Source organism: Anopheles funestus, chromosome 2RL (genome assembly GCF_943734845.2).
Source record: "Anopheles funestus chromosome 2RL, idAnoFuneDA-416_04, whole genome shotgun sequence".
NCBI lineage: Eukaryota > Metazoa > Arthropoda > Insecta > Diptera > Culicidae > Anopheles > Anopheles funestus.
Genome location: NC_064598.1, coordinates 39,822,279 through 39,834,659, shown reverse-complemented (window position 1 = coordinate 39,834,659; position 12,381 = coordinate 39,822,279). Strand labels below are relative to the sequence as shown.

General features: G+C 42.9%; 3 protein-coding genes across 3 annotated transcripts; 2 read left to right on the top strand and 1 right to left on the bottom strand.

The window, feature by feature from the left end:
- Positions 1 to 2,818: 2,818 nt before the first annotated feature.
- Positions 2,819 to 3,686, top strand: LOC125762089 (apolipophorin-3-like). Its single transcript, XM_049423844.1, has 2 exons — positions 2,819 to 2,981; positions 3,074 to 3,686. Exons 1-2 carry the CDS (start codon positions 2,937 to 2,939, stop codon positions 3,608 to 3,610), a joined length of 582 nt encoding a protein of 193 aa, XP_049279801.1. The 5' UTR covers positions 2,819 to 2,936; the 3' UTR covers positions 3,611 to 3,686.
- Positions 3,687 to 4,500: 814 nt separating this feature from the next.
- LOC125762079 (uncharacterized) lies at positions 4,501 to 6,733 on the bottom strand. The gene is made up of 2 exons (XM_049423831.1): positions 6,424 to 6,733; positions 4,501 to 6,093 (listed from the first exon to the last, which is right to left on the bottom strand). The coding sequence occupies exon 2, from the start codon at positions 5,801 to 5,803 to the stop codon at positions 4,688 to 4,690; it is 1,116 nt and encodes a 371-aa protein (XP_049279788.1). The 5' UTR covers positions 5,804 to 6,093; positions 6,424 to 6,733; the 3' UTR covers positions 4,501 to 4,687.
- A 1,304-nt stretch (positions 6,734 to 8,037) lies between these two features.
- LOC125762050 (ankyrin repeat domain-containing protein 27-like) lies at positions 8,038 to 12,275 on the top strand. The gene has a single exon (XM_049423766.1). The coding sequence runs from the start codon at positions 9,444 to 9,446 to the stop codon at positions 12,156 to 12,158; it is 2,715 nt and encodes a 904-aa protein (XP_049279723.1). The 5' UTR covers positions 8,038 to 9,443; the 3' UTR covers positions 12,159 to 12,275.
- The last annotated feature ends 106 nt before the right edge of the window (positions 12,276 to 12,381 follow it).

Sequence of the window (12,381 nt, the reverse complement as noted above, 5' to 3'; positions counted from 1 at the left end):
GTTGTGCTGTTTTTGGTGCTGCTGCTCGGTGAAGTTTTGCTTCGTTCTATTTCTATTGGAAATTGGTGATTTTTTGCGTGTGAAAATATACATTCAATCCACACATCCAACTCATCATCATGGCCAAGCTCGGACTGCTGTTTCTTGTGATTTTCTGCATCATTCAGGTGATTGGACGGGAAACTATTTCTATGATACTGCGGTGAAACAAATCGTGGGGCATTTCAAATTTAATCTGTGATCACGTGTTGTTTAAAGCAATTCCAAGCAATGGAAAAATTGTTTGATTGAGAAATTTAATCTTTGTGCGGCTATTGCAATTCTTTACTTCTTTATTACACATCGTATATAATTGTGTATTTTCTTATCAATCAAACAATATGTTATAATAACAATAACAACAATTGCTTTTCCTTTAAACAACAAAATTTTAATCTTATTTTACTTCTCCCATTCACCACACCAGTTCACCCTTGCCGCTCGTCTGCGTCGTGACGCCGTGGAGGAGGGTGTAGCAACAATTAAAAAGACGATCTCCGATACATTTACAAAGGAAAACGTTGATGTAAGTGGTGTAAAACCGTCCACAACATCGCCCAAAATAATCGAATTCTGTTTCTACCATACAACATTTCAGACATTCTTTAACAAACTTGGCGAAATGGGCGAGCTGTTTAAGTCGAAAACAAGTGAGCTGGGAGACGCGATTCAACAGAAGGTGAAGGAAGTGGTTAATTGATGAACACCGCTGATCAGGATGTATCGATGTTTGCATCACAACATCAATTCTACAAACATTAATATAAATAAATAAAACTAGCTACATGGTTTGACCATGACCAGTGTAAACTTGCATATTTTTCTTTAATACAACGGATGTATAGCAAATCATAATGTTTCATTTTCTTTTACTTAGCGCCTTAGTGATGAACAGATCGATACTGAAAATCTTTATTGCATTATTGGTTGTGATATTATAGATGATTCCATTCATAGGTATAGGAGGAAAAATAGAACTTTTTTGTGAATATCAGGATGAACAAACATATGTTTAATTTTGATATCATTCTTATATCTTCATGAAAGAAATGTTGTTCGCTAAAAGAATCCACCAAACATAAACGATCAATTTAATATAGAATCGGTGCCAGATATTCAGGCGCCACTGAATTTACGATCATTTTTTATTCCAGCAGCACATTATGATCACCGTGATCGGCGATTTGAGCTTTTTGATAATTTTTAGAACAATATTTCTCTCAATTCTCTCATGAGCTTATATTTGCGACCACGAGATTGTCGTGCAATTTTTAAGTGAAAAAAAAACTCCACTGAAAAAAACTTTACTGAAAATAACCAATTTTTGTTTGGAGGTCGATCTTCAGTTATAGATTTTCCACGTACGGGGTGAGATTGGTTAATTTAATAAATATTCTACATTTACTTGAGAAGGTTTTTCATACATTCTGGATATTGCAGCATTAACAGACTCTTAAATTTAAATTAGATTATAAAAATGTTCATGTTTTTTATTCATTTAATTTTTAATTGCTACATCAAAAACACTTGCAAAACTATCATAAATGAAAATTATCAATTCATAATATATTATGAAATTGTGTTAATTTCTGTAAGAAGACTCTCAGTACCCAGTAAACACATTATAAAGAAAAAACAGAGAATGCAGAATGCTAACCATAATATGGTATGCAACGCTATCATGCAAGCTGCCATGAGTTTGACACCACTGGCCAATAGGGGTTGAACAGTTTCTATGAAACGGGGTGTTCGGTGACTTTGCTCTACTGGCTAATTAAATAGTTAGTTATATTTAAAAAAAAATCAATAAAACAGACGACATAATTCGATAGAAAATATAATATATCAAACAAATTATATTTCAATACTAGTATTTCAATAAAAATTTTAAATCAAATTTCCCACGTTTCAAATAAAATTTCTTAGTATTTATGTAAATTCTAGTATTTATGTATTTTTCAGTAACTGATTAGTGATATAGTTTTTTTATGTTTGCCAAATACATTTTTTATTTAATTAGTAGTATTTGCACTTTTCGTTGTCATTGTTGATTTATTGCCAAACCTTCTAATACACGTGAGGAATTTATTCATTTACCTAATGCTTGCACGATCCGAATATAAATTACCGTGCCGCTATCAATATATTGCTTTGTAAAGCTTGGTTTTTGCATAATAAACCGGAGCGACATCGACAGCCAAACAGATTTTTAGGCAAACGTAGAATCCATGACCAAACCACAACACATACATACGGCCGAGTCTTTCAATGAACCAACACTACACACCATTCAGCCAGCTTAAGATTATACAGCCCGTACCGTTTTTGTGATAATTGGAAGTAAAAATAAAGCGATAAGGTGGGGTTGCGCTTTAGCTGTTCCGGCTCCGGCTTGCAGTGTTTTGGAGTTGCATTTCTTACCTTTAAAAAATGTAACAGTGAAACATAAATTTAAACGAGCAGAAATTGTATTGACAGTACAGGAAGACCACTAACATACAATTGCATCTTTGCTCTGCTTTTATGACTTAGTAAATGTGTTGTAGAATGCTTTCATCCCTCCAACAATTCATCCCCCCAAAGTGTTGCCCTTCTGAACGTACCTATTTCAGGGAGAAATCAATAGACACATGATAATGTCGAGAATGTTTCCACGCCGCTTTCCGTTTCCTTGCGTTCGAAGCGTACTGAATGATCAACAAATACACCGACACACACAGACAGCAAACACCCACAGCGCCACAAAATCGACCCTATGTGGTGGTGGGGCGTATAAAATCGTTCTACTACGCGGTTTGTTGCTTCAGTTGCTAGTTAGGATCTGCTCTGCTCAAACGCACCACTCGCTCGATCAGTGATCCTTCGATAGACGTAATTATTAGTACTGCGAAAACATCATGGCTAAGCTTGTGTGTATTATCTTGGCGTTGTGTGTAATTCAGGTGTGTATATTGTACGATTGTAACGTACACCCTTAATACCCTTACGGTGCGGGGAAAAAGGTTGCTGAACATAATTATTTTATCCTTAACAGGGAAGCTTCGCCTTCGTTCGCCGCGATGCCCCAGCACCACCCGCCGAGGAACCCAACTTCTTCCAAACCATCATGAGCATCAAGGATAAGATTGAGGTTGCCTTCCAGGACACCCAGCAGAACGTGCTGAAGTCGCTTGGATTCCAATCGAACGAGGAGGTAGTTCAGACGATCCAGCAAAACACTAACCAGTACGTCGAACGGCTCCGATCAGTGCAGGGTGTGCTCGATGAGGAGGTGAAAAAGCATTCGGACATCTTCGAACCGATCGTGAAGGATCTGAAGGCAAAGCTGGACCAAACTACCGCCACACTGTCCGAACAGAACCCGGAGGTTGTGCAGAAGGCAAAGGAGTATCAGGCACAGGTACAGACCAACGTACAGTCGCTGGTGGCCGAGGCACAGAAGACGGTTGAAAAGCTGAAGGCAGATACCAGCGTACAGTCCGAGGAGATGCAGAAGGCATTGAAGATGTTGTACGATTCTACCTTCGAAATCTTCACCAAGACTGCCAACGAATTGAAGCAGAAGCAATAAAGCGCCCGTCACGGTTCAAACCAATCCAAAGGTACAAATTGTTGAATAAAGACAAACCAACAACAACAACAAATAACTGTTCTACAACATGTTATCCGAGCATTTTCCAAGCAGCTGAGTTTCTGTGCTCCAAGAACAAGGTTGATCGTGTAGTAGCTTAATGACAAGGTTAAAACTAAGCGCTTGGGCAAACTTTAAGAACTTGGCCAATTTTAAAAAGAGAGTAACAGCATGCACTCCACCACTAACGTATCTGCTAAACCTGACCTTATTGATGCTTATTGACGATCGTTATCCGATCACTTCACAAGACTACCAAACTAACAGTGCCACTTTAAGACGGTGCAATCACTTCCGGAACATAATTGTAGCCCTCACAGCCTATCATGCATGAAGCTACACAATGTGTGATATCACATAGCGAAGAACACAGTTTTCATGTTCCGTTGAAATGCGAACTGCTGGCCCAAAACCGGTCAGCTCATTTGTGTACCGACGCGCTAGGTTGAAATTTTACTTCGAGTATCCACGATTATCGACCAGGCGTTATCGTGCTCACTATCTCCACCCAGTTGGAAGATGACGCTGGTGGAATTTAAAGTGTGTTAGTCATGTCTTTTTGAGCTTCTACCCTGACGCAGCTGTTCCGATGTCAAAGTGAAGCATCAGCTTAACAATGGAGAACGAAGGTGTAATTTGCTTCGCGTACATACAGCGCTGCCAGTGCTGCGTACGTACATTGTGCGAAAGGTTTCAAATTTACAGCACATTGATGAATGAAGCAATTAAAGTCTCTTAAACGTAACAGCCAGTTTGTAGCATTAAAGCATCATCAGAGTCACTTCGGTGTCATATCATCAGCACACGTAGTAGCATGGCAATAAGAATAGTCTGGACGGATGTGCTTTTATTCACGCGATCGAACTTTGAAACGAATCTAGATAATTATATTTACAGGAACATTACATTAACAAAGCTTCCAATCCAATCGCCACAATGATCGCAATACAGTAAACATGTCTTATGAACGGAAAATCACCAGCAAAAACCGCATCGATCGTTGTTGATCCGCTAAGCTTAATGTACTTCGTCGCTTTCATAGAGACGTGCCAACCGTCGTATCGATTGTTTCGTTTTGCGCTGAATAAATTCATCAACATGTGAAAAGATCGTCACGATGCCCATCAACCTTTCCAGTGTGCCATGTACTTTTTCCGCCCGTTCGATGCTACTCTCCGGCATTTCGCCAGAACCAGCAGCTAGCAGTCGCGACATGGCCGGGAATAACATTGGCCGATTGGCAAGCGATCGGGGACTAATCATCTTTTGCACCTCATTATAATCGTAGTCATCGTAGTAGTCATCGACGGGATCAAGCATTTCCTCGGACGAGTAGAGATCCTTCGCGAGTGATCGCTTCTTGTGCTGACAGCCGCAGGTGGGAATCACTTCGTCCGGCTTTATACTTCTCGGAAGTAACCGAGCGGATGAGGAAACGGGCGGAAGTGCTAAAGCCTGCGGGGGAATCAGGGTGGGAAAGGGTAGCAGGTCATTTTCAAGATGATCCAGGTTTAGCTTTGTTATGTCTATCTTGGGAATGTGTGGCTTTGCGCTTGTGGTCGTTGTTGTCGTCGGTGTCACCACTCTGCTCGACGATGTTTGCTGTGTACTACTACTTGGCCGGTGAGTACTACTTGAACTGCTAACCGACTGTAACCGACGTATCTTGCGTTGTACTTTACGCACGGTAGTCGTTTTCGTGGTTGTGCTAGTAGTTGTCATGGTGGTAGTAGTAGTAGCAGTAGTATCTGGCATCGAATTAGCTTTATTTTTGCGAGATGTAACCACAGCGGTACTACCAGTTGGCAAATTGTTCTCGCTCGATGGTGCCACACTGTTGGCGGATTGAATCCAACCTTTCAGCAAACGTTTGTCAACGATCGTTTCGGTTGGGGCAAAATCTTGCTCTATAACATTTTCCTTCATGTCGATCACATCCGCATCGATCGGAGATGGGTGAATGAAAGGTGTCTCGTGGTGATTGCCATGTGCTTGCAAATCGTTCACCGCTCCATAGTCCAACCCAGTTGATAATGGACGGCCATCGTCAAGGATCACATTGTTACCGTTAAGCTGATCTTCGACATCGAATGTTTTCGCATGATACTGGTTTAACAGTTTCACCGAAATCATTTCACTAGCTGCGTTTCATGATAATTTTTGTTTGTTTTTTCCAATTCGAAACACAATTCAAGCGAAAGGTAATGAGAAGAAAATCCCAAGATTAGACATTATCACCATTTCACGGACATGGGTAAGAGCGTGTTTCACTTGCCTTTTTCGCGGTCGAGTTCTTGCAGATCGTCAAGTAACGGTCCGAACAGCACACTTTCGCCGTCGTCATCATTTGGCACAATCGCAACGGTTCCGGGTGGTTGTTTGCTGATTTCCAAAAACCTCCCGTCCAATCGCAGTATCAAAGTCTGCGCAAATGTAGAAATGAAATAATTGGACACCGATCGAAAGACAAGGCAAGGGAAGAGAAGCACTTGATTATGTCACAAATTCTTGGCTGAATTATCACTAGCTTCGTTATGTCATCGAACATTTCAGATGAACCCATTAACATTCTGGCAATCTGGCAAGATAATCCTACACGTGTGTTGATGACACTTTGGCCCTAACATCCTTTCGAACTGATTAGAAGCCAGTTAGAGAGAAAGCTTCAAAGAATGTGTTGCCGAACGGGTTTTTTTTGTTTCCTCAAGGCGATTTTTTAGGTAACTAATTCACTTGTTAGAATTATGGCTTACCGATAAAAGTAGTGCTACCGCCAGTAGCATGATGGACAATTGTGGTGATCTTCAGACAAACGATTATCAAGTGAGCTGCTGCTTTGTGCAGCTTGGCATCAGACCTGCTGCAGACCTGGACATGTTTTCGGAAGTCGCATTTCTGTACCATGCTGCAAAAAGGCCACAAATAAACAAACTTGCGGATACTGCAGCTCCAGTAGCGGTACATTGTGAAAAGCAGACAAATTGACGAACCCCCTCCATTGCTTCCTGGGTAAGCGGTTGAGCGGTTTACATGCAAACCCATCAAAATATAAAAAAAGATACCCTTTCTACTGTTTCTACAGAATTAAAAACATTGAGCCATAACATAAAAATTCGTTGATGGCGGTTAGCGATCATGATACGATCAAATGAAATGCTTTTTTTTAATTTGTATCACTTATCTCTGATCATGATGCTAATATGAAATGGTTTTAATGCTGAAATGAAATAAACAGATTAATTACCTCAACAATATCATTTTTTGTTGCATTGTAATGCTTATACTCGATTTGATATTTTGTAAGAAACGAAACGAAACAGCAAAAAAAGTTGGCACCATAATAAACGTGTCGTTTGTTTTGCTCCTTTTTAGTCGTTAAATTGCGATAAGAAATCACATTTCGAACTGGTTTGGTATATTTTTAAATTCGCAGCATTTAACATTTGAAACACTCCATCAAAACCTTGCCATTTCATGTGATACCATCCATAAATTAAGATCGCATCGCCGTCTTAGTGCCGTGGCGTTGCTGTGGCATTTTGTTGCGCACCAAATTATTATGAAAATGCGTCAGTAAGATTCACCGTATACTATACTTCCTAATGAACTGTTTGGTTAGGCGTATTAGTAGACGCTTGTATTAGTGATCATACGCAAACGCATTAAACAATCAGTGCCGTACATGAGCTTAATTGAATGGACGTGATGGTGATGGAATAGAATGTAATACCGAAACTTGGCGAACCGTAAACAATACCACTATGTAACCTTGGAGCATATTTTAGGATAAAATTAACCATTAAACGAGCAACATGGTCTGGAATGCAGCCGAATTGAATGAGGCTGAACTGTAAAGCTTTCGTGAAGCAAAATATTACAATTAAACTGCTCGTAACTGTTCGCGGTACATCATTAGGTACGATGACGAATGAGATATGAAATCAATTCAAGCCTAATCAACTGTCTAGAACAAACATTAAACAAACTCAACAAGATTATTTAATTATGTGACCAGTGATAAGCGTGTAATCAAGCTTCTCGCCTTCCGTTGGAAACATTTCTTTTGAGAAACAGATTATGCATCGAATGGGAAAAGTTGACCGATCGTCACCTAGTAGAACACACCCTAAGCACGACCGTGAAATGAATCGCTTATCACGCAAACGAAGCTCATCGTTGCATCGATTGCACTAACGCACATTGAATGCATTCGTTATTAATGGTCAGCGTTTCTCAACGCGAAAAACCAAAGGCTACTTGTTTTCTGATTGTTGGTTTAAATATGAACTTAGCTTTTAACATACATTTTTAAACATAGATAGTCATGATTAGATTAGATAAATTATCAAAATTTAAGTGTTTTTTTTTGTTGCTTTCTAGCTGTTTCTTCTTCTTGGCTTAATGACCTATAACATAATGCTTGCCATTTCTGGATTAGACTAAATTTATTTTTACCACATGTTCGAATAGTCAGTCCTTGCTAAGAGTGAACGGTCCGGATGGGATTTGGAACCCAGTCGTGTCCTGTAGTCGTATATACACCACAGAGCTGCTTGATAAAATAGCTTTCTTGTTGGTATTTATCTAAAATGTTATCCACGCTGACAGTTGGTTTGGCAACGACTGTATCTTTAGGAAACACTGAAAAAAGAAAAGGGGAAAAGATCGCACACACTCTCTTTCTATATCTCCCTTTGTGCTCTCTCTCTCTTTTTATTAATGAAATATACACGAGAGTGCTCACATTCCTCACTATTCATAATCAGCAACCACATTCATGATCTTACTCAAGAAATTATTCAACTTTCAGCCACCGAAACCAAACAGCAAAAAAAAAAACATCAAACAAACGATAGTGGGTACTTACGGCGCACGGTACAAAGCATCGTTACAGTCGTTTAATAGGCATACTACGCCAGGCAGTCAGTCACCAAGCGGGGGTTTGGGTTCCACAGCGAATGGCCACAGAGTGGGCTGTGCGCTGAACCGTGCGTGTTCACTTCTGGTGTTGTCGTCGATGTTTGGACACGGTTTTATAAGTCACCCCAAGTGAAGAAGCCCCACAAGGTGGCCACGCAAGTTTGGTGATGAGAGAGTATACGGCAAGACGGCATCACCCGCTGTAGCTGTAGCGGAATCGACGAGAAACGGATTGGTGGAAGGGAACCAGTGTACAATCGGGCCTGTGGTGAACCAGTCACCTCTCTATACTCGTGTCGCATTTTCGTTTCACAGTTTTACCGCGAAGGTTACACGGAGACCATCTTTTGTTTCGGCTGCCTATAACCGAGTGCGTATCGAAAAGAAAATGAAAAAGAGAATGGAAAGTGCGACCAAAGAATCCTACTTTTGAGACAACAGTTTGCGGAAGAATCAATCAGCCAAGGTATATTGGAGCCGTATCAGGTTTAAGGGATACCTTACAAGCTGCTTTCGGTTCGTCGGAGTGATTGAAGTGCCAACCAAAAAAACTATTCAACTTATCTGTGAGTTTGGGAATATTGCGTCTTCCGCCGTTCCGTGGTTGGATGCCATGTTTCTTCCACTGGGGATTCAGTGTAAAAGCATCAGAACTAATGATTCGGACAGTGTGATTTTCCAACGAGTAACACCATTTTCTCGGGGTCGTTTCGAGTAATTGCGTATAACCGTGCGCGTGTGGGCACAGAGAGTGAAACCACGGGTGAAACGGTTTCACCAAATTCGTAGCGCGAATAGGAGTGAATGTCTTGCGGCAACCGTGCAGATCAGCGTAACTGATTGCGCGGCTACGATGGATTGGCAGAATTACGACGAAGACATATCGGCCAACGGTTACTACCAGCGGTTGTTGAACGATCATTACAGCATCCTGGAGACGGCCACCGTCGAGGGATGGATCGTGTGTGTGCCCCGGTTCGGTTCCTTCAGCGAGCAGTGTCTGGTCGATCAAGAGTTTGCCCTTGCGCACATACTGGTTCCGAACGAGGAGCTACCGGAGACGCACTTTTTCAACCTAAACTTCCTGCAGCTCAAGCTGGACGAAAGGGCACTCACGTTCGGCGATGTACGTGTGCGCATTCTGTTTGAGGAAATTTTCTACCGGGATGGACTAAAGTACAAAGTGTGGTGTATCGAGCGGCCGCTGCACGATATGAAGAAGTATGGAGTGTACGCGGAGGATGATTTTTCGCTCGGTCGTTTCCTTGGCATCGGTAGCCTTACCGAGGCGGTCGAATTTATACGGACCGCCGCCAAGAAGAAGGACATATTCGGGCGGATGGATGGGAAGGTGCAGCAGTTCGTACGTGCGAATGGTGACTTTGCTAAGTGGCAGTTCGAAGAGCAGAAAGCCGCTGTGAAGATGATCTACGTCGAGTGTCTGGATTTGATTCTGCAAAACCGTAAGCTGAAGGACCGGTGTCAGCGGGACATGCTGCTGCGGGGTAACGTGAAAGTTGCCATCGAAACGTACGTGATGGATAAACTGTACGATCATGTAAAAAACGTGATCGACGTGTGTCGATCGGAGCAAGCGGAAGCGTTTAACAAGACGCTGCGCAACTTGGGCGATGTGCACTGTACGGAGTTTGAGGTAGCCCAACGGTACGGTGAGCTGATTCCGCTGGCGAAAAAGGAACTGGTCAAGATTGATCACGCGCGTACGGTGATCGACAAGATCGGTTGTTTGCAGAAGGTAATGGAAGTGCTGGCCAAGGGTGGATTGAGCAAGCAGTACTCGCTTACCGCTGACCAGCTGGTGCCGTTGTTCATTTTTCTCATCCTTAAATCGGGACTAACGCACTGGGTGATGACGATAACGTTTCTGAAGGAATTTCAGTTTAACAACGTATTCCGGGAGCAGCGCATCGAGACGGGCGAACATGGGTTTCTGATTGCGACGCTGGAAGCGGCCATCGTGTACATTAGCTGCGGTAGCATTACCCGTACGCAACGGCTCGGTATCAATCTGGAACCCCGGCCGACTGCAGACACCGATTCCGTTTCGTCCGAGTTGGAGTTCCGCAATGCGGACGACTTTCTCAACTATCTGCTCACGCTAATGCGTAACGATGATGAGGTGAAGATTGTGGAGCTACTGCAGGACATCACCAACAATCAGGCCCTGCTGTGGAATGTACCCACCGAAGTCGGATACTACTATCTGCCCTCGATAGACGACCAAAATCAACAGGGTCAAGCCGCGATACATCTCGCGGCTATCCTTGGGAATGCGAAACTCCTCACGCTCATACTGTCCCTTCAGCCGAACGTGAATGCTGTCGATGCAAAGAACTGGACCGCGCTGCATTACGCCGCAGCGAATGGTCATCAGAATCTGCTGCTACTGCTGCTTCATGCCGGAATTAACATTAACAGCACCAGCAACGATGCACACACATCCCTCCATTTAGCGTGTCTAAATGGCCACAGCGGATGCGTCAAGGCGTTGCTATACTTTTCCGAGCATATGCGCATCTACGTCGATGTGAATGCGGCCACCGAGCTAGGCCACACACCGCTGCATTATGCAGCAAAATGGGGCTTTTTAGATATCGTCGAAACGTTGCTCGAGTACACGGCACGGGTCGATGTGATGAACAAGCTGGGGGCCACTCCAGTACGCTACGCACACAATGTCCGCATTATGAAGCTGCTCGTCGATGCACTGCACGATCAGCGCCGCAATGCGAACGGTCGTGGCCAGTTAAATGCAAAGGTTTCTTCTGCTGTACCTCAGACTACGATCTATTTTGCAGAAGATTTCAACAATTTCAACGACAATGGTTCGGAGGAAGTGCGCGAACAGCGCACAATAGAGGAAATGAAACGTGTCGAAAAGGCACTGGAAGCTATTGCCGCTCAGGACACAAAGCTGGCCTGTGTCTATCTGGGACTAGATGAAGATTCGTCCCGAAATCCAGGGGAACGAAACCATCCACACCAGTTGGCTGGTTATCCGATGGATGAGAAACTTTGTCACCCACTGTGCACCTGTAATCGCTGCGTAAGACGATCATCTGAGTTTTATAATCTTCTTCGGAAACCTTTCGGTTTGTCCACAAAACCGCCACCAGACGAAGCGGTCACCGAAAAAGTACGTGTCGATCTGAATGCTGTCAATGGAGAAGGCTACACAGCCTTGCATGTGGCTGCAATGCACGGAAACGTAGAAATGGTTCGTGTGCTGTTGGAGCGCAAGGTCAATCCCACCATTCGGCTCAAATCCGGTGCGACGGCGTTACATTTGGCAACACGCGAACGCAAGTTACGTATCGTGCGGATGCTGCTTAGCCGTTGTACGATTGCGGACATCGTAGACCTTAAGGATAGTCGTGGAGATACACCACTGCACTATGCAGTGGAACAGAACAATTTGCAGCTGGTGCAAATGCTGCTGGAGGCCGATGCTGATCGAAGCATTCGCAATTTGCAAGGCAAACGGCCAATAGATATAGCTAAGAATAACCTCTACTTTAACGTAGTCAATTTACTTGAGCAGCGATAACGGCATGCTCTGACTAGTGTGGCAGTGCTTGTGAATATAGGATGCAGTTTGTACATATTCGTTGGATACATTAGAGTTGATAAAAGGAATAAATTTAAACCCGACTTGTTTACGCAACGTTTTGCCTTTTAATCGTCTTATCATTTTTATATGCGAACGCCGTTGGACACTTATAAATTGATGACACGTTTGCTCGGCGATAAGAGCGAATGATGACTGTTGA

What these genes read in the sequence shown, in the direction of transcription:
- LOC125762089 (XM_049423844.1), top strand. Translation starts at nt 2,937, where the DNA reads ATGGCTAAGCTTGTGTGTATTATCTTGGCGTTGTGTGTAATTCAG. An exon ending in TGGCGTTGTGTGTAATTCAG is followed by an intron (nt 2,982 to 3,073) that starts GTGTGTATATTG and finishes TATCCTTAACAG; the next exon opens with GGAAGCTTCGCCTTCGTTCG.
- LOC125762079 (XM_049423831.1), bottom strand. Translation starts at nt 5,803, where the DNA reads ATGATTTCGGTGAAACTGTTAAACCAGTATCATGCGAAAACATTCGAT.
- LOC125762050 (XM_049423766.1), top strand. Translation starts at nt 9,444, where the DNA reads ATGGATTGGCAGAATTACGACGAAGACATATCGGCCAACGGTTACTAC.